The sequence below is a fragment of the Chenopodium album genome, chromosome 12, assembly GCF_948465745.1.
Source record: "Chenopodium album chromosome 12, dcCheAlbu1.1, whole genome shotgun sequence".
In the NCBI taxonomy this organism is placed as follows: Eukaryota; Viridiplantae; Streptophyta; class Magnoliopsida; order Caryophyllales; family Amaranthaceae; genus Chenopodium; species Chenopodium album.
In genome coordinates, this window is record NC_137845.1 from 49,814,606 (window position 1) to 49,837,567 (window position 22,962).

The window sequence follows — 22,962 nt, forward strand, 5'->3', positions numbered from 1 at the left end:
ATCAAAGAAAATATTTTACGAACCCAGATTATAGAATAATTGTAGTTCTCTTTTTTTTCCGTTTACATATAATTTTCTATTTCGTATTCATTAACTGAGATTGTCCAATTAAAAAGTATTATTCTAGGATTTAAAACCAACCCAAATTTGCAAAAACCCGAATTTTCGAAAACTGAAATTTTTTACGAAAGTTGTGTGGATTGATCTTTGTCGTTGCGTGAATGTATTTTCGGGATGAAGATGATGAATTGGTGGTTAATTTCTTCCATGGCTGAAGAACGTTGAAGAACAAGAACAATGAAGAACGTCGATGAACAAAATGAAGAACAATTTTTTTTATTTTAATTATTTTAGTTTAATCTTATTTTTGGATTTTATTAAAAGTTATTTTAATTTAATAATTAAGAAAAAAAAATTCAAAAAACTAAAATTAATTTTAGGAAAATAGAAAATGATTTAAAAATAAAAAACATAAAAGAAGAGGTTTGACCAAACATTTAAAATAAAGGAAAAATAAATCAATAGGATTTAAGAATTAGGATGGTCATTTTAAGGATGACCATAGTAGAAACATCCATTAGAATTTCGGCGCTTTTACTCTGGTATTTATATGCTGTAGCACTTTTGAAATAAAATAGGACTTATTGAAAATTGATATGCTCCTGCACCTTGTGTTTTAGCTTTACTACAATAATATTGATTTAAGTTGAGGACAGTGAGGTAAAGGACACAGACTAGGTAAAAATTATATGCATAACCATATTATGACATAATAGACATGATAAGTCTGGTTCGCATTATATATAGTTGAATTAAACCTCATATTATTCTATGTTCAACCTTAGATATTTATCCTATTTTCACCTCTGTTTATGATACATTTTCAATCTCCGCCTTTTATTTGCATTTTTTGACATGATTTACATTCTTTTTTTCTTTTTCTATTTTTTTTTTTTAAATAATTTGGACATTAAAAAAAGAAAGAAAAAAAAAGAGTAAAGAACAGTTTCATAAGAGAAATAAGATGTTTTTATTTATTTATTTTATAAAGAACAAATAGGACTCATAAGATGTTAGTATAAACTACGGAGTATTAAGAAAGAAATTTTTTCACAGAGTATAAAGAAAGGAAATTAATAATAATAAAAAACAAAAATTATGCAACAAATGACTTGTGAGATTATTTGATTTTACACTTAAGACAATATTTATTTGGTTTTTGTCATTCAATTCTATATAGAATCTAAGCTACTATATACAAGTATCTTCTTTACGTAGCATCAAGGAATAACATTACATAAATTGTGAAAAAAAAACTACTTGTATAAAATGTATGATATAGATATAGGAAACCTTTTGAAGCTTCATTTACTTTCTTCTTCTACTCTTTTTTTTTTTTTAAAAAAAAAAAAAAAAAAAAAAAAAAAAAAAAAAAAAAAAAAAAAACTATGCTATTTTTCTTGCAACAAACCATTTGTGATTCATCTTTTTTGAAAGTTAAAGAATTTAATGCCACAAGTAAAAACCAATAAGAAGAAAACAACCCATAAAAGATGTGCCACAACAACAATAGGCAAAAAGTTGAATTCATAACCTAAGAAATCTTTTAGTAAAATATTCAAAGGCACTGTATTAGTTCCGAGAATTTCAATAGGAGAGCTCTTATCACCAATTTGAGAAGTGACCATTCCATACATTGTCCAGGAAACTGGAGAAGCCCAATAACACCACCTCCACCATATTGGTATTTGCTGTAAATTGTAATAAATAAATCAGATAACAAAATAAAATAGGGTTGAAATCCTCTATTCCACTTTTATGTCTCACTAAAATTTTTTAAAATAATATATATATATATATATATATATATATATATATATATATATATATATATATATATATATATATACATATATATATATATATATATATATATATGTGTGTGTGCGCGCGCGCTAAAATTTGTTATATATTTAGATAAAATTTCTGATGTCAAAAGATAATATTTTATATTTAATTAATTTAAACTGGAAAATCTCATTCGCCAATATTGCTTACGTGTCATTTAAATTATTTTATTCTAAAAGAAATTAATAATCTCGTATTTAATTGGCTACCACTAAAATTTATTATCCTAAATGGCGCGCTGAAAAAATTAAATCCTACGTGGCTCTCTAAAAACTCGCGAAAAAACTCCCCTATATATATATATAATAATAGATTTTATGTATCACTCAATTTTATTGGTACACGTGACTTTAACTATCTATATTATTTATTTAATTTTTGTATAAATTATATTGATAGCAAAAAAAATTGAATAGAACTTACATACTTATTTTCTAGACCTTATCTTTTTTTTTTCAATGTATATAATTATGTTTTATTCAACACTATATATATATATATATATATATATATATATATATATATATAGGGTCAATTGAGAAGATCCTTAAAATGAGAAGGATGAGAAGCATTTTATGTGCATAATTTTTGTACTGAATGTGCATAATTTTTGAACTAAATGTGCAAAAACAAATTTGATAGAAATTTAATGTGCATAAATTTTAAATATAATATGCACATTTTCTGATTTTTCAGAAAATTCAAAATTTTTATTAGTTCGAAAATCAATTTTGCACATTTAGTGAAAAAAATATGCACATGTAGTGGAAAACTTTTGCACATTTATATAGGGTTGGGATCCAATGAGAATAATGAGTAGGAAGAAATGTGCATTTATTTTGAACTAAATGTGAATATATTTTCTACAAAATGTGCATATTTGATTTTGGACCTGATACTTTTTTTGCAATTTCTGGAAAAACGAAAACTTATGCACATTATGCATAAAAAATATGCACATTCAATTTCACTCAGATTTTTTTTGTTGTTTGTCTTGTAATTCCTATTGTACTTTATTTTATTGTTGTTTGTTTTATTCCAACTTCCTTTATTACATTCCTATTTCTACTTTTGTACAAATAGGATATAAAAAAGGGACAGAGGGAATATAAATTTTTAAATTAGTTGCTTCACTTTCTTTTTCAACTAATAAATTCTTTCTATCTTTCTCTCATCACATGGGCCCCATTTTTTTTTCTCACTACTTCTTTCTACTCCAAATATTGTGTAGAAATCCGTAAAAACAAAAATAATACAATTAAAAAAACTGAGAAGTAATATACATAGTATATTTTTTTTGAATAAAGATTGAAGACTATGCAAAAATCAGATGAGACAAAAAAAAAAAAAATTGAAAAAGGGAGAGGGAGAACACTGTTAGTACGAAGTAAAATTTTACGTGGAAGGGGTCACATACCGGTCTAGGAAGGAAAAATCCCGCAAAAATATTCCAGAAGGTAGCAAAGAACGTCATGAAAATGGAAGCAAATTCATGGCGTGGTGTTAGCGAGACAAGCATGAGCCCAAGCAATGTGTGGTATGTGAAGCATATGAATATAAAGTAGTAGAAGTAGAAGAATTTCATAGCCGTCCACTCGAATCCGATCATGGAGTATAGGATAAGAGCATAGATACAATTTACAATTGCAAGGTAGATTGTCTCAATAGCCAACTACAAAAAATGAGAAGAATAATAACATAATTAGTGCATTATTTTCAAGTATGATAAAATTGATGAAATATGATATTATTTTCAAGTATGTTACCTGAGCTAATGCAAATGGTAAAGATGAATACATTTTTGCTGCTCTTTCACGATAGAATACAGTTCTTTCACTCGCAAAAACTGCTTGGACATTTAAAGCATTACTTGCTGCCAGAAAAACTATAGCTGAATAGATTATTCCAAGAAGATTCTTCAAGTCTTGCAATTTGGAACTGTTTGACAAAATTTCAATTTGTAATTAAGATACTTACTTTTGTTCATGAACTTACTGTTTGACAAAAAAAACCGTTAACACAATAATATACTTCATCCGTGCAAAAATATAGTTCAATTTGATTTTGAGCTATGGTCAAAGTTCGGAAGCCTTACAATATTGTTTATTAATTTTATAAAAACATTTAAGAAAAGAAAAAAATCATGTGGTGTTTTGTTATTAGTATCACTAGATTAATCCCGTGCGATGCACGGATTTCTTTGATATGTAGAATTTATTCATTTTTACCTCATATCAGAAAAATTATAGAGACATAAGCACATAACCATTAGTTGTAAATGCTAATTTTATAAAATTAATTTTGAAGAAGAACAAACCGAATATGAAAATTAGAGCATATACAAAAAAGTTAGATTTGTACTATACGATTTAATTAAGCAAATATGATTATAAACTTGAAATATATAAAGGAAAATAGAAAAAATAAATATATACGGAGTACATCAAAGTATTTTGTTTGATGAATCATAAGGGAAGCATTAGATATCAATAGTTGGTGATAGAAGACAAAATAAATAAATTTAAAAATATAGATAAATTGAGAGGAGGAGAAATTAAATTTGAAATTTAAATCCAAAGAAAATATAATGACATCAAATTTTATTTAGGCGGAAAATTTTTCTTATAAAGCTGACATGTGGACAATATGATGTCAGCGGTTTCTACTTTAGTAACATTTATAGATGTGATTTCTAATCCTAAGTTATGTGTAATGGACTACCGTGGTTTATTCTTATAAGGGTTTTTTTGTCAAAAACTATCTAATAAAACCTAAATTTTGTGAGAAAATACCTAATAAAAAAAAAGTTGTACATACTAACTTTGGCCGAATTCCCGCTGTTAACCTAATTTTACGGCATCAACCACCTCAAAAGACCCTCGAAACTACCTCAGGGAGTTGGTTTTCAATGTGGTAAGGTTAGATTGAGGTGGTTGGAGGATATTCTGAGTTGGTGAGAGCATTTTCATGCTTCGGGATGGTGGTTTTTGAGATTAGAAGTGGTGGTTTTGGGGTTAGAGGGTGGTTTCGGCACGATGGAGATTATTTCAAGTAGGTTGTGTGGGTTTCGAGAGTGTTTTAAGGTTTGTTAACGGTAGAAATTCAGCATAAGTAGTATTTTACAACAATCTACCTTTTATTAGGTAGTTTCTTACAACATTTTACCTTTTATTAGATACTTTATTACAGTATTTTTTTATTAGGCAATTTCTCACAAAATCTTGTTTTATTAGGTAGTTTCTGACAAAAAACACCTTCTTATAAATAAAGTTGTGCGACAATGCACGTCATTTGTAAAAGCTTGTCAAATAGATAGAGACAAACAGAGTAATACAAGTTATAACTATTTATGGTTGCCGTTAATGGAGAGCAATAATCAAAGTGTAAACAAAGAAAAAACTTACAATTTGCCTCCCTTGTTCCAAAATATAAGTCCAAGCAAAGCACCCATGAACACTGTCATGAATAATCGAACACCAGTGTATGATGGATTTTGCCAATAAGATCTATATTGTTTCCAAAAACAAGCTTGAAACTGAACTATGAACGATTGAGAGTATTTGGTTTCAAAAAAGAGATCCATAGAATCTTGTGATGGACTACTAAGCTCCTTAATAATATTCTGATTCCTCCTAAAAAAAAATCCAAAACGCATCTGTTAATAATTATAATGAATTCATCTCTGAGCATAAAAAAAAATAATGAATTTATCTATATACAGTGGCGGATCTAGCGGGGGTTCAGGGGGTTCAACTGAACCTCGTTAGATCCGGGGAAAAAATGAAAATATTATTTCTTAAAAAAAAAAAATCCGAAAAACTAGATAAATATCATTCAGAACAAAAATATTAGATGAGATGAGGCGCAGCGCAGTTGGAAAGGGTATTAATTTTCGGACAGAAGGTCCCAGGTTCGAGGGTCATCAAGCACATATTTTGAGATTTTTTTTTCTTTTTAATCTTTCTCCTTTTCCCTACTCCTCACTTCCTCAGTTAATCAGTTTCTCTGCTGGCTGCGTCGACAGGATAGCTTCTCTTCTCTTTTTTTTTCTTCAATTTCTTTAATGTTTTATACTTGTTTAAATTGCAGATTACTAGATTGTTAATCTTTTTTTCTTTTAAGTGTTAATTTGTTAATTGTTGTACTGTCATATGTTTAACTCTGTTTTAAAATTTTTAAAACTCTTTTTTTTTTTTTTTTTGGTGTTTAGAGAGCCACAAGGACGGGTGATGAGAATCAATCCCAAAATCTCTTGTAAAAAAAAAAAATAGAATTTTAGTGGCTCCGATACCATGTCAGGAATTGAATTTCCTTAGTTTGTATTACTGTAGAGAAGCGTATATATACAAGTAAATCGGGCTTATAAACACATATGGCCCACAGAGCTAACTATACAATACACTACTAAAATACACGGCATAACATCTTGGAACCGGGAGGGGAGCTCTAACCACTTGAGCTATCCCTCACTCTCTCTAAATCTATTTATTAATTGTTACTTGTTTAAATTGTTAATTTTGTTACTTGTTTAGTTGATTGATTAATGAACTGAATTATTGTCAATTGTATATTGTTAATCTAATAATGAATAATCTATTTTGAGTTTTTCAATTTCTTAATTGTTAATAGGTTGATTGTTTTGTTGTATTGTTAACTATTAAATGGGCAGTAGAGTACTGTGAGTCATTTTTATTTTGCATTTTATTGGAATTTAGACTTATGTTGTTGTGTACTTGTGTATTGTTATTCATTTGAACACTCTATTTTATACTTGAATTTCCGATTTATATCCGTGCATTCGGACATCGGGTTTTTAATGAAGTTCGAACCCCCTGGGTGCAATTTCTGGATCCGCCACTGTCTATATATATACCAAATTAAAAGTTCTTAAACTAAAGAAAGAGTTTTGTGTACGTACCGGTAAAGTTCAGATTTTGCATAAATTTGTGCAAAATCCGAACCCATTTTAGAGACTTCTTGTGGGCTAGTAATATCAAGCACCCATGTAGCAGGATTGTAACCATCTCTAATTTTTGGAACTCCCGGTATGTCCTGTGAGAGATTAAATTCCATGAGTTTAATTGTTCATCTATAGATTAAAATGGACGTGGTACATATATACATATAATTTGTCACCTACTTCAAAGTATTTAATAAGTTTATATGAATTGTCACCAAGGGGTCCCGAATAAATCATTTGCCCTCCTCTCTTCATCAATAGAAGCTGCGACGTTCGCAAAAACTCGATAAGCAATTAAATGCACAATTATGTAGTGAATGAGAAAATTGGTATAGATGTACCTCATCAAATGCCTCAAAGATGTCTATACTCGGCTGATGAATCGTGCAAACAATTGTTCTTCCAGTGTTTTTGATACTTTTCATAGTGCGCATGACAATAGCAGCTGCTCTAGCATCAAGACCAGATGTTGGTTCATCCATGAATAGGATGGAAGGGTTAGCAACTAATTCCACGGCTATAGTCAATCTCTTCCGTTGTTCAATTGAAAGACCATTTATACCCGGTAGGCCAACAATGGCATCCCTTAATGGCTCGAGTTCAATCAATCTCATAACTTCTTCAATAAATCCCTGTTGATTCATCAAAACATATACAGAGTAATAATTAACTTACGTGAATAATGTTTAAAAAAATTGCAAATAGCAATGTTTATTAAAACATGTTACATACGGGAAAATCCAAGTTCATCTAGAAATAGATCTTTAAATATATCTTCTCTCACAATATAATGTTTTTCTTTTATTTTTTAAACAATAAAGGTAAAATATTAAAGTAACACTGAAATCAATGTATGAAGTTGTGAGAGAACATAAACTGGAATGTTAATCTCAGAAATTCTGGACTCCCCATTACATACCATTCGTATGTTTTGGTTAATGTTTGGAGATAAACGAAGCCAAGCAGAATATAGAAGGGACTCGTATATAGTGAGATGCGGTGAATGGATGTCAATTTGTTCACAATAACCACTTATCCTCGCAAATGTTTCTTGGTTCTTTGGATAACCAGACACATATATGCTACCTTCTATATAGCCTCTAGTCTTTTTTCCCGCTAGCACATCCATCAATGTGGTCTTCCCAGCACCCGTTACACCTATTAAGGCCGTCAATACTCCCGGTCGAAAAGCACCACCTACATCTTGTAGTAATTGCAAGCGATCTCTTTCATAGCCTAAACTTCTCATTTCCTAGTATGCATAGAGAAAAAGTTAATAACTTTACATTCTCACGTAAAATCAATATATCGCTTAAATTGTAGTTATTTAAAGTTATAAATTCATATTTGTTGTTAAAAAAAAAAATAAAAAAAAATAAATAAATAAATAAATTAAATGACATGTAGCCTGAAGTAGATAGTTTAAAATAGGACATTTTGTGAAAAACTAGATTATAAAGCACTTTTTTTTGCGAGAAACTATCTATTAAAAAAATATTGTAAGAAACTACCTTATAAAATGACAAATGTTGTAAGAGACTACTATTGGTCGAAAAGTCATCGTTGACTTTTATCTTCCGGCGTTGATCATGTCACGTTCCAATTAAGAAAAAAAGGAGGGAAAGGGTGAATTAAAAGTCACATGATTGGCACGTGATGTGGTCAACGCCGGAAAATGAAAGTCAACCGGTGACTTTTCGACCAATGGTAGTCTCTACAATATCTACCCTTTTATAAGATAATTTCTTACAATATTTTTTTGATTAGGTAGTTTCTCGTAAAAAAAGTGTTTTATAAGGTAGTTTTTCACAAAATGTTTTTTAAAATAAGATGTAAATTATATTTATTGAATTACTACATAACAAAGTATTAACAAAACAATTTGTAAAGAGAAGTGATTTACCGATGGAGTATCCACATAGTAGTTAATATGATTAAAAGCTATTGAAAGAGGCTGAAAAGGCAACACCATCCTTGTTTCAGTACATTCTGATTGATTTAGCGCGCTTGTCATTCTAGCTTCATCATGGTCTTGCTCCACGACTTTTGAATAACCAAAAGCTATAACATCAATAATGGAAACACCAACAATATATCAAGCTTTTATGAGCTAGTAGTTCATTGATTATTCTTAAAAATACAGGGTATGTAAGTTAAGGATTAAAATACATACGATTTAAGTATGTTAAAGCCATGACATATAAGATGTTGAAGAGAAAAGAAAATCCGAGTAGAGCTCCAATACTTATCCAAAACCAATATGAATGATCAAAAAGGCCTCTTGATGCAAGGATGATTTTACGGATTGTTGCATCTTTGAATCTTGGGTCTGCAATCGACTGAAGTAGTACGTACAATGTGTTATTTGCTATTTGTTGTAACGAATAATAGATATGTAGATATTAAAATCGAGGGTGAAAATGAAAGTAAGAAACATTACAATGTTCCATCTTTTATCAAGGAATTCATTGATAACGAGAGCATGTTGTCCATACATCATAGGAGAAACATAGTAAGCCCATATCATCCAACGGCTTATATCACCTATATGGAGCATTACATTTTAATGACATTAATAAATTTTACTTAACTTAAAATGATCGTTTATAAAATCATTGAATTTAATTGGAAACATACCTTTTGCAATAACAAATCCACTAAGCACAAACATAAGTAGCAATAGAATCATACAAGCTGTGGTAGCAATCACGATGGTTCTTCCAATAGCACTAATGGCGCGAAAGAATGACAAAGCCATTTGATGGATAGAGAAGTAAGCTAGCCATTGGTAAAAGAACCTGATTAACGATATAAATAGACATTATTATGATTAAAGTAAGCAAATAAGAAACCAATGTTAAAAGACAATAACAAGAACTCAAGTTTTGCCTCTAGGTAAAAGCATATATTAGTACGGAATAGTAGTAAAATTGTCTCTATAATAATGGAATACCTAAATTGGATAAGCTTTTATTTTATTTATTTTTTATTATGCTTTTGAAAAAACTATGGAAGTAAGTAAAACTAATTATGGATTTTGTTGTCAATTGTCAAAACAATCGCGATTAAGAAAATATAGTAAAAATATTAAGTATCTAGGGTCATACCTAGTGGCACCCGGAGCATAGCCAATGGTATAATAAGTAAGCATAGTCCATAATATTGATTCAAAGAATGACACGGGAATACGAAGGACCCAAATTGGTAGAGCATAGCCCCATGAAGGGTAGAATAAGGAATCTCTTTGTTTGTAGAAAATTGGGAGCCCGATAACTGTTAGCGTAGTTTCTGCCATTCCATTCAACACGAAATTTGACATACTCAAAAATATCACACCTAAGTATTTTTCACCATCTGTCACTGTAGCATGATGCATTGTCGTCCTTAAAAATGCAGTCATAGTAACCACAGACAAAATTATAACGTGCACACTCTTGAAGATGTAAAGAAAAGAATTTCGCTTCATTAGCAACCATTCCCTTGAGAAACATGCCTTAAGTATCTCAATATTAGAGATACTATAGTTTTCTTTGACCAAGGCTAAAGGGTGAGTTCTTTCTCTAAGGTAAGGAACCCTTAGATCTAACGCGAGCTTTTGTCCAACATGAAAAGATCCAAAAGCCTCAACAAGCTCAGGAATGGAAACATATTGGTACTTTTGGTCCTTAAACCAGTATTGTGGTTGGTCCTTTTTGGATGTCACTTCTTGTAGAAAACTAGCTACTTCTTTCCTTTCAGGACACTTGAACCCAACATATTCAAAGAAATCTAGGACATACTCACGCGGTCCTTGGTAAACAATTTGGCCATCCGAGATGAGAATAATATCATCAAAGAGTTCATAAACTTGAGGCGTAGGTTGCAACAAGGATATAACTGTTGTCATATCCATTATATGAACTATTTCACTTATGTACTTGCATATTTGGTACGTAGTTGAGCTATCCAATCCAGTTGAAATTTCATCCATTAGAAGAACTTTTGCAGGTCCGGCTAACATTTCACCTATATATATAAATCCAAACAATATAGTAATAGTTATAGAGTGAGACATAAATTGAACTCTATATTTGAACCTTTCTTCGTTATTACAGCGAATATTACCAATAGTGAGACGCTTTCTTTCACCTCCAGAAATACCTCTTCTCATATCATCACCCACAACGGTATTAGCACATCTATCCAAGCCAAGTATCTATCAAAGAAAAATAATGTAATGCTCGAGTTTTATTTTTTCAATTGTATGTGCATACAAGTTATTAAACATGTTAATGAGTGTCAATCACTAACCTTGAGTAAATATTCAGTGACAAGGCTTGTTTCATGGCCTTGGAGAGCCATTCCCTTCATGAAAGCATCAAGCTCGGGATTCGACTTGAATCCTGCTTCGCTTTCTTTTTTCAAAAGTTGTTGTAGTAGCTCATACTTAGCCCCTACCCCTAAGCATTGCCCTGAAAAGTCTAGTGTTTCTCGTACTGTCATCTCTCCATAGTGAAGATCATTTTGACTAACGTATGTGCATGTCTTCTTAGGAACAAATTCGTTAAGATCATGGCCACAATATGTTATCTTTCCATTTACCTATTCACAAACCCAATTATATGTATTACCATATGTATATATTTTGTTGAAATTTAAATACATAGAGAGAAGAGAATGGGGAAAGAAATAAAAAATGTACAGAGTCCATTGAAAAACGTAGATATAGCAACATATATATACTGCAAAAGTAAGCTAAAAGTAAGAAACATTATCCCTTGATCATTTCTAGCATTAACCCACTAAACCCACTAATCTTAAGATTCTACTAACACAAACTAACCACTAACATATTTGAAGCAAATATTCAAACACATTTAATTAGGAGTATGAACATTATTTATGTCCTTATTTTATTTCTGAGGGTGTGAAGAATTGTGGGTATTTTTCAAGCTAATTATCTCCTTTAAGTATATATACCACCATCTTCAAAAACCTATGTCGATTCTCTAGCTCAAACACAAACAAAAGGAGTAAAACCAAATCCAAATTAAGGGGAATTCCATTGAAAATTCTTCATCATATAATCTTTTGCAAATCATGTTGAATCTAGGAATGCATGCATATAATCTAACACCAAATGGACCAAAAGGTAAGGGTCCAAATCATTTTCATGGCATTGCATAGAATAACAAAGCTTTAAAAGAAAGAGACAATTTCAAGTATATTAAACTACCTCACTTGTTGTAAGTATGGACTCACAAAACATATTTTACAATCTTAAATTAGTCGTAAAAATGAATCAAACAAGACTCCATATGACCGTGTTTATTAAGGAATGTAAAAATGGAACGTGCGTCAAAGAGTATTACTTCATTATTGCATGCTTCAGAAAAAACAAGAGGAAAATGAACCTTTAGATCTTCAAGCTTCCCTGCAAGAGCTAGTAGCAATGTTGTTTTTCCTGAACTTGGAGGCCCCAATAATAATGTCATTCTGATAATCAACGAAGAATCAAAAGGCACATCACATTAGGATTCTATTAATAAAAACCCAAATTGATGATATAGTAACAATCAGGGATGCAACAACTCAAATTTTATTTGGTAGGATTTATCGCCTATGAGATTGACAGAATTTCGTATTAGAGCACTCTTAATGTTCGATAAAGTTTATCTTGTTATATTTTGTAATTTATTCTTGTGAATTCAATGAAATGATTTTAAGAACTTATTTGAACCCCCTCCCCCCCCCCCCCCCCCCCCCCCCCCCCCCCTTCTTTTAATAAGTCGACGTTGCTGTGGTTGACTGGATGTTACTTCCTCCAAACATTGCTGCTGCTGCTATTACTAATTTACTACTGCTCTTGGTTGCTGCTGTTGTTTCGTATTCCATTTTGTACTCATCAGATTTTTAATTATTAACATTTTTAATTTTACAATATTATAAGCAGTTTTTGAGATGTAAATTTAAAATTTGGTGTGCCATGTTTTGATAATATATTTGTGCCTTTGTGGCATGAAAACCAATATATGTTAATTATTATAAACGATTATTTGAGTGGTGAATGGAAAAAGAAAAGGGGTATTTTTACAGGCCTGTTACAAATACCCCTATTATTTTGATTCTTTAAGACATATTTGTAATGGGCAATCAAAGTATCCGTTACAAATTAAATTGCTATTTGTGAATAACTACTCGATTAAAAGCTTTATAAAAAAAGCTACCCCTTAAGTTTAAGAAGTTTGGGTAGCACTACCTTTTTCATTTTTCGGCAACTAATTCTGGTGAGTGGGGCATATATGTTATTTTTCCATCGAAAAAACATTCTCTCTCTCGTATACATTAACCAACCCTCCTCTTATTTGCAAAACTCAATCCAAAAAACCAAATCTTTGTAAAAGTCAAATTGATTTTCCTTCTTTAATTGGTGATTCGCACAAAGATTTGATTTTTTAGATTGATTCTTTGCAAAGACGAGGAAGGTTGGTTTATATAAACAAAGGTGAGGATTTTACTTTAGAGTAAAAATAACAAATTAGCCCCACTCGCCGGATTTAATTGCCAGAAAATGAAAAAGGGTAGTGCTGCCCAAACTTTTTAAACTTAGGGGTAATTTTTTTGAAAAACTTTTTAGTGAATAGTTGTTCACAATTTGATTTGTTAAGTGAGTAGTTCTTTACAATTTTTTCTTATATATACTACCTTCATCTCATATTTTTTGCAAATTTGGGGTATTATTTGTGAGATATAAAATATTCCAAAGTTGCAAAAAATATTAAACGGAGGTATGTAGTATATATATATTTTTAACATGGGCATAAAACAAATATTACATATAATATAAACTTTTTTTTTAGTATGATTGTGAGTTTAGATGATTGTGTAATATTAAGTGAATTATTTTTTCTTTCAAAAAAAAAAAAAAAAAAAGTGATTTGTTTTTAAATTTTTGGTGATTTATTTATTACTATATATATGTACAATTGTCACTTTAAAGGGCCGAAGATTTTTTTTTTTCAGGTGGGGATTAGGTGGGTGCGGATATCCATGTGGTCGATACAACGAAAAAATTTAATTTGTTCCAGTTAGCTTGAGAATAAGGATAGATTTTGGACCCACCTCATGAATAGAGATGAAGATGGGTTTGAAAATGTTAGGCAGTGACAGAGATTAGGATAGGATGATTCTATGGCAATCATTCTTAAATGGACTACTATTATACTAATTAATATTGGTTAATTTTTTTTAATGTCAAAATTAATTATAAATCATTTATCTAATTTTAAAAATAATTTATTAATTTTTCCTCAAAAAAAAATTCATTAATTTAAAATTTATTTATGAATCATTTTATAATTTTCCTAATTAATTTACCAAATTCAGTTTTTATTAACACTAAAATTAAAAAATGGTTCATAAATTAATTATGAAAATATAAAATTAAAAAAAATTAAGAAAACTATTTGTATTAATTTTGACATAAAAAATAAATACTGTAAAAAATAGCCAATAAAAAGTGAGTATAGTGGTAATCATCTTAGGATGAATATCATAAAATTGAATTTTCAAGGTGTAAGGAGGGCAACATAGCCAACACTGCAACATCCACCCTGCCCTACCAAACACAATAACATCTCTACATGTTATGGTGTTGACAATAATGAAGTACATGTTCAAAATTAAAACTCTAATTTGAATATTATATGTAAACAAATAAAGAATTTCTCCTAAAAAAAATATACTCCAGTAAATAAAGAAAGAATTTTATTATTTTGATGGGATCTTATAAATACCTGGAGGGTCTAATTATTCCGTTGACTTGATGGAGTATATTGAGGGTCTTCTTGTCAGATGGTGCCACACAAACTAACTCCAAAATTGCCTGTCATGGTCATATTATTGCACGTTAATTCAAAGACCAAATCACACACATTTTTTTCTGAGCTCAAATTAATGATCACACCAATTCCTTCTCTCGCGCTGAGAAGTGAGTGGAAACTTCAAAACACTTCCACTTTATTAAACAAAGCTTTTACAAATCAATTTACGAGCATATAATACAAAATGTGTAAAATGCTTTTGCGTATTTTTTTTTCGCAAATGAGGCTAGAAGCCAAAATAAAAATAAAAATGCTTTTGCATATATATTAGCAAAGACTGTTATATATCCTCGGATGTACGGTGTATCTAAAGGTATTATTATTTGCTCATTTTGATGATTATTACTCATTTAACGATTAAATGATGAAAAATTACTATTGGGTACATCATGCATCCATAATTATTTTCATATATTCGCGTTAAGTCGAGTAAATGTTGTCTTACACAAAAGCAAGACAAGATTGAATGTATAAGATTAGATTCACACTTTTCAGTCAAATGTAACAAGGATTCCACATTATATAGTTCAAATTGACGTTTTTTATGGTGAATATTTATGATCGAAGCTTTAAAAAATTGACCATATAAATCAATATATGAGATTAAAAAGGAACCGAGAAAGTATTAAGAATTTATAGACGGAAAAAGACAATATTGACAACAAAAGTCAATGTAATTAAGAAAAAAGGATTTGGACAGAATAAGGTGGTAAATTAAATGCATGTCCATGCACGAACAATTTTCTTTTCTAGTACTCTTCTTTGCGTTGCACAATAACAAAACCCTTGTTACTTTGTAATTGTTACTTGTATTTGATATAGAGTACTCCCTCCATTCTTTAATTAGATTCCTACTTCTCTCTATTATGTGAAGAATAAATGCTAGAAGTAGGAATCTAATTATGGGATGGAGAGAGTATAAGAATCTACTTTTTTTTTTTTTTTTTTTTTTTTTTTTTTTTTTGAGGGAAGTATAAGCTAGAATCTACTTAATGTACAAACAATGTGATGTGGACTTTCTTTAACTCTTTTTCACTCGCATTGAGAGGCTTTATTAATTCAGCATTTTTTATTTTTAGTTTTTTGAAGACATTAATTCAGCGTACTTTGTTAGTTTAACCTTATCTATTTGAAATTAATATAAGGTTTTTTTTTATCTTTTTTTTCCTATAAATATTACGTCAATAAACAATATGAGATGGAGAATTATTGCGCCAAAAGTATAAAATAGATCATAAGATTCATAACATATTAACATTTACTTGCATTTTCATTTTTGAATAACAATTTTGATATAAAAATTCATACGGTTGCAAAATTTTATTTTCCAAAGTGCAAAAGTTTACCTCTAAGGAGTTTATGGTTGAGTTAAGTAAGGTGGGTAGAGCTCTGCTACCAACATGCACATCACCTTTGACTGATAAATTCTCAAATCTCACTTCAATTTTCGGTATCTCAACTCCTACCCTACATAATCAAACATTTTATGTTAGCATGTATAGAGAATATTTTGTGCAACGTTAGTATATACATCAAAATATGTTGGTATTTACAGGATGCAATATAATGCATACACGATAAGCTTCTATGGGTGCATGTATGTGCTCGCGCACACATAGACAAGTGTGCACATACACAAACATACATGAACGCAAGCATACATGAAATTATTTATGCAACTTACCTATCAAAACGGTCTCTAATTCGTCTTAGGAAGTTTTGATGATCATCCCTAGCTAGTAAATTATCAACCAACATCTTCATTTCTTGCCTCCCCATCTTCTGAACATCAATTTTCTTGTCATGTATGTTTAACTTCTCCTCCTCTATCTCCATTTCATATGCACTCATCTTTATTTGGACCCATTGAACGACATTATCTATATTATTGTATGATGCCTATACATGCATTTATCAATCTGTATATTATATTATTGATTATATTTATATGTATATTCTAAAGATGGGTCATATTTAATGAACGTGTTACGGGAAATAGAATTGAAGGGTTATCAATAAATTCTCTTTGCAGTTTTTTGGACAAAGTCAAATTTACAAACCAACAATTCTTAGAATATATGATCGATCTTGTAAATTATAGTTATTATTTATCATTTTATCATTATTGCGTGTAACCTGTTGTTATTAGTTAATTGTTATAGTGCTGGCCCTTGGAATATTGTCCATGGCGGTCCTGTGTAATCGATTTTTGGCAATGGTAGTTTCTAGATTCTTAACTGACACTGGTGATGTTAGAATATGCCTTGAATCAGTTATCCCTCTTTAAACGACTATGATGTTATTTTCTATTATGCAAATTACGATTATCTTTTGTTTTTCCCCTATTTTCGGCCTACTGTGTTTTAGGTTTTTGGGATTTCTATATGCCCTTAGGGATTATGTAATCTGTAATTCCAGCAACATCAATAAAAACTCTTTTCTCGCATGTTCGGGGAGGTAGTAGCTAATTAATTGTACTCATCGTTGCTGAAGTAGTGAATCAAGTAAATTCTATGTTTTTGTTTGTTGATTTCTTTAACCTTTCTTGTAATAATAGGTGAACTTAATTGGAGTTGAGATAATTACATGACCTTAAACTTTACGTACCAAATGTGACAGTTGGGTATGGAAACTTTTTAATTTAATTAAATTCTACGGAGTACAGATTTGTAATAACTTATTAAGTAGCTAGAAAAAGACAAAAAGAATGGAGGTATCATTCATTAGCAATTAATTTAATAAGACAAAAAGAATATAATAGAGGTCTTTTTCCATCAATCGACATAAATATATGTTGTTAAATACGGGTCTGGACCGCACCCGCAAACCATATGGCAATAGGAGGAGTAGCCCCTTAGTTTTGTAAAGTGATTAACTCTCTCTTTTTCAACCAATGTGGGACACTTACATATGGTGATAGTGGGAGGTCTATTCTTCAACACTCCCTCTCACATTTGTCTCATGTGATTTTTTGGGCTAGAGTGTTTCTTTACTCCCCCTCACATGGGCCTACTCTTGGGCCAGTGAACTTTAGCCATTTAAGATTCCATATCGTAAACATGGCTCTGATACCATGACAAATTAGGGGAAAAGAGAAAATTGAATGGCTTATTCTTCTTATTGATCATCAATCGACTATTTATATAATAGCAACATAACATTCATAAATACTAAACCCTAAACTTCCTTATAAGATAATTATCAATTCTTAACCTAATTCTATCTTAAAATATCACAAAGATATATTATTTTTTCCTAAATAATATCATAAGATTTGAGGAAAATATATCACAATAATTAGGGGTGTCAGTTCGGATAATCAGATCGGGTCTAATAAGGTCGGGTCGGGTCGGGTAAATTTTCAAAGTTGAGTTATACTAAATTATTATGTCCACGCGAGTCCAAGTCTGAATTGGATAATTTTCGGGTCGATTTCGGATCGAATCGGGTCAGGTGTGCTTTTGACACCTCTAACAATAATATATTTTCCTATATTCCTAACACCTTCTCGCAACCGTAAAGGCGATAACACGAACGTTGCGATTGGAATTTCTTCACTTTGTTGAAGCCGAGATGCACTATTGTGGTGATGTCGGCTTCTTTTTTTTTCTTTTTTTTTTTTGAATGATGGAGAGAATATTTTATGAACGGTCCCAAGATTTAACCTGCTCTAGAATAATCATCAAAAATTGTCAAAAAATAACGAGCTCTACACGACGAAACATGACGATATGGACTCCATAAATCACAATGAACTTTCTCAAATATTCTAGACGCTTTATTTTCACTCAAATGAAAACTATCTCTAGGATGTTTAGCATGCATACATACTTCATTCACACCCCTTATCAAGACTATCTTTGCAATTAACAGTAGGAAGCAACTTAACTACTTTCTCGGGAGGATGACCTATACGATGATGCCATAGCTCCAAATTAGACCTTGCATCAATAGCACCCACACGATGCACAGAATCCGATTTGCTAAAATAGTACAATCCGTCCCTCCTAGCTAGCTCTCGTTCGAATCAACTCCTTCGCTTGATCCTATATAGCACATATATAAGAGCTAAATTGGACAATACAATTAAGCTCATCATTAAGCTGTGAAACAGAAAGCAAATTACAACTCAAATTAGGGACATAGAGCACTCCATTTAGAGTAATTTTGTCCGACAAACGAATAGAACCAATAAGAGTAGTCAACACTGTATCACTGTTCGGTAACACTACAGGACATTTAAAACTATTGGAGATATTCTAGTGTATCTAGGATATTATGGTTAGGATATTATGGTTAGAATATTATTGTGATAATATTGTGAATATTTTAGGAAACATATCTTGTGGAAAGATATGATAGAATATTTGGGATGTTATTATCCTAGGCTTATATATACTTGTATTATGGTCATTGTGATGATATGAATATACAGAGAGTATTATTGATGATTTGTGCTTGGTTTAACATGGTATCAGAATTTGTCAATTGAAGATGTCCTTGGGTGATTGCAAACAAGGAAAAACCGACTCGGTGGCTGTGTATTTTGGTCGAATTGCCAAAATTTGGGATGAACTCAACACTTATATCACTGTCCCTGCTTGTTCGTGTGGCACATGTACGTGTAATATTATAACTCAAGTTGAAAAATTGAGGCAGGAATATTTCCTTCATCAATTTTTAATCGGGTTGGATGATGCTTATGGCTCGATTAGGGGTCAATTGCTGGCTCAGGATCCTTTACCATGAGTTGATAAGGCCTATCAACAAATAATACAAGCTGAACGTTTGAAAGGAGGTGAGGTGCGTGATAATCCCATGGCTTTCAAGGTAGATGCTCCTGCCAAACCACAACGTACAACGGGTGGCTCTGAAAAGGTGTGTAACCATTGCAACCGCGCTGGTCATGATGAGACAGATTGCTACCAACTCAACGGCTACCCATCTTGGTGGGGAGATCGTCCCCGTGGAGGCAGGGGCCGAGGCCGAGGTGACTCCGGTGCTGGCAGAGGAGGCCGTTCAGGGGGGCGTGGTGCAGCAGCAGGGCAGCAGGTTCGTGCCAACAAAACTGATGCACGTGGGCAGTCTTCTAACTCCTCTCAAGGTGGGGGTGCTACGGCAAATGATGGGGCAGCTCTTATGGGTGTTTCTCCTACCCAAATTCAGCAACTTATTGATCATTTGAATAGTATGAAACTGAAATTACAGGGTAAGGATCATCAAGGTTGGATTGTTGACACCGGCGCGTCCAATCATGTAACTTGTGACTTGAATTTGATGACGAATGTGACTAATGTACAACATTGTCCGGTTGGTGTTCCGGATGGAAAGAGTGCTAATGCATCTAAGATTGGCACTGTTACTTTACAAGGGGGATTGAAAATTAATAATGTTTTATTTGTACCCCAATTGAATTGCAATTTGATTTCTGCAACTCAATTATGTGATGAATTGAATTGCACTCTGCAATTTACTAACAAAATTTGTGTTATACAGGACCTCACGACGAGGAAGGTGATTGGAGCGGGTGAACGTGTGGATGGACTTTATTATTTCCGTGGTGTTCCTGAGGTGAAGGCTTTGAAGATAGATGGTGTTCAGTCGACAGAGTTGTGGCATCAACGAATGGGACATCCGTCGGAAAAAGTATTGCAGCATCTTCCAGTTGTGAGTAGTTTTACTAGAAGTTCTAAAAATAAGTCTTGTGATGTATGCCCTAGAGCAAAACAACATAGGAATAGTTTTCCCATTAGCAATAATAAAGCTAGTCGTATTTTTGAACTCATTCATGTAGATTTATGGGGTCCTTACAAGACTCAATCGACTTGTGGCTCTCATTATTTCTTAACTATAGTTGATGATTTTTCAAGATGTGTGTGGACGTATTTACTACGGAATAAAACTGAGGTTGAGTATATGTTTCTCAATTTTGTCGCTTTGGTAAAACGCCAATTTGATTGTGAAATTAAAGTGGTTCGTAGTGATAATGGAACGGAATTTAACTCCTTGAAAAATTATTTTTTTGCTAATGGGATCATACTTGAGACTTCTTGTGTGGGCACGCCCCAACAAAATGGGCGTGTTGAACGGAAACATCAACATATTCTTAATGTAGCTCGTGCCTTGCGTTTTCAAGCTAACTTACCTCGAAAATTTTGGGGGGAATGTGTGCAAGCGGCATGTTTTTTGATTAATAGAACTCCTTCTAGATTGCTTGATTACAAAACTCCGTTTGAGATCTTGTTCGGTAAACAACCTTTATATGACTCCATTAAGGTGTTTGGGTGTTTGTGTTATGCTCATGATCAACGAAGCAAGGGTGACAAGTTTGCTAGTAGGAGTAGACGATGTGTATTCTTGGGGTATCCTTTTGGGAAGAAAGGTTGGAAGGTGTATGACTTGGAGACTAAGGAGAGTTTTGTCTCACGGGATGTGAAATTTATTGAGGACGAATTTCCTTGGAATAATCTTGCTCTTGACGATGGCCGAAGCTATACACATGTGCATACTTCGGAGTTTGTGGAAAATGAAGATGCAGGGGGCAGCGAAGTGGAGAGTGTGTGTGATGGCTGTGATGAGTTGCACAGGGCAGAGGACACCGCAGGTGGCTTGCGGCAGGAGGTGCAGCACCGCAGCCAGCCTGCGGCAGCAACTGCTGGGGAGCACACCACAGCCCAGCACGCTGGAATTCCAGCAGCTGCTGGGTACGAGGAGCCCAGCACTGCCCAGGGCGCTGGAATTCCAGCGGCAACTGGGTTCCTTCCTCCTAGCAGCGAGCAGGAAGCAGCTATGGGAGATACGAGTGAGGGCATGCGTGAGGTTCTTGAGCAAGCTGAGCACGCTGAAAATATAGACACCATGGGTAAAGGCAAGCGACAAAGATTCAAGAACAGCAAATATCGTGATTTTGTGACACACACCATTCGGAATAATAGTCCACTCACATCAACATGTTCACCTGCGACAACTTCCTCAGGTATTGTTTATCCAATAACACATTTTGTTGATTTTCATCGTTTTTCTGCAAAACACAAAACATATATTGCAGCAATTACAGGTGGAAATGAGCCGAAAAATTTCAAAGAGGCTATGCGATATGAGGGGTGGCGAAGGGCCATGGCCGATGAAATTCAAGCTCTAGAGGAACAAGGCACATGGGAGCTAGTAGACTTGCCTCGAGGCAAGAAGGCACTTGGGAGCAAATGGGTTTACAAAGAAAAGTATGATGAGCTCGGGAACCTTCAACGATTGAAGGCTAGACTAGTTATTTTCGGCAATCATCAAGTCGAGGGTCTAGACTATAATGAGACGTTTGCTCCGGTGGCAAAGATGGTGACGGTTCGTACTTTTCTTGCAGCTGCAGCGGTGAAGAATTGGGAAGTACATCAGATGGATGTTCACAATGCCTTCTTACATGGTGATTTGGAAGAAGAGGTATACATGAAAATTCCCCCTGGCTTTGACAAAAATAATTCTGGTAAAGTGTGCAGGATGAACAAGTCATTATATGGCTTGAAGCAGGCTCCTCGTTGTTGGTTTGCAAAATTAACAACGGCTTTGAAAAATTATGGCTTTAAACAGTCATATTATGATTACTCTCTCTTTACTCTGACGAGAGGAAAAATGCAGTTGAATGTGCTTGTGTACGTTGATGATTTGATAGTTGCAGGAAATGATAAGTCTGCATTGTTGCAATTTAAAACATATTTAGGGAACTGTTTCAAAATGAAAGACTTGGGAGTTCTGAAATATTTTTTGGGGTTAGAGGTAGCCCGTAGCAAAGAGGGTATTTTCATGTGTCATAGAAAATATGCAATGGACATTATTACAGAAGCAGGATTACTTGATGCGAAACCTGCAGACTTTCCCATGGAGCAAAACCACAGGCTAGCTCTGGCAGATGGGGAATTATTTGGTGATGTAGAGCGGTATAGACGTCTTATAGGGCGTTTGATTTATTTAGCTGTCACTAGGCCGGATTTGGCCTACTCTGTGCATATTTTGTCCCAATTCATGCAGAACCCGAGGGTGGAGCATTGGGATGCTGCCTTACGGGTTGTGAGATATCTGAAGAAGAGTCCAGGTCAGGGGATCTTGTTGAGATCTGATAGTGCTCTACAGTTGGAGGGATGGTGTGATTCGGATTGGGCGAGTTTCCCTCTATCTCGACGTTCGTTGACAGGTTGGTTTGTGTTTCTAAGTCTGTCACCTGTGTCATGGAAGACCAAGAAA

General features: G+C 32.8%; 1 protein-coding gene across 1 annotated transcript; it reads right to left on the bottom strand.

Moving 5' to 3' along the window:
* Positions 1–1,251: 1,251 nt before the first annotated feature.
* LOC145571268 (ABC transporter G family member 34-like) lies at positions 1,252–16,581 on the bottom strand. Its single transcript, XM_081630334.1, has 19 exons — positions 16,415–16,581; positions 16,077–16,197; positions 14,644–14,732; positions 12,262–12,343; positions 11,159–11,449; positions 10,973–11,063; positions 9,976–10,873; positions 9,506–9,666; positions 9,309–9,412; positions 9,042–9,207; positions 8,772–8,929; positions 7,788–8,120; positions 7,210–7,500; positions 7,049–7,132; positions 6,827–6,960; positions 5,313–5,540; positions 3,675–3,846; positions 3,326–3,580; positions 1,252–1,751 (listed from the first exon to the last, which is right to left on the bottom strand). The coding sequence occupies exons 1-19, from the start codon at positions 16,579–16,581 to the stop codon at positions 1,482–1,484; spliced, it is 4,095 nt and encodes a 1,364-aa protein (XP_081486460.1). The 3' UTR covers positions 1,252–1,481.
* Positions 16,582–22,962: the final 6,381 nt, after the last annotated feature.

What these genes read in the sequence shown, in the direction of transcription:
- LOC145571268 (XM_081630334.1), bottom strand. Translation starts at nt 16,581, where the DNA reads ATGAGTGCATATGAAATGGAGATAGAGGAGGAGAAGTTAAACATACAT. An exon ending in TCACTGAATATTTACTCAAG is followed by an intron (nt 11,064 to 11,158) that starts GTTAGTGATTGA and finishes TTTCTTTGATAG; the next exon opens with ATACTTGGCTTGGATAGATG. An exon ending in TATGCTCCGGGTGCCACTAG is followed by an intron (nt 9,667 to 9,975) that starts GTATGACCCTAG and finishes ATCGTTAATCAG; the next exon opens with GTTCTTTTACCAATGGCTAG.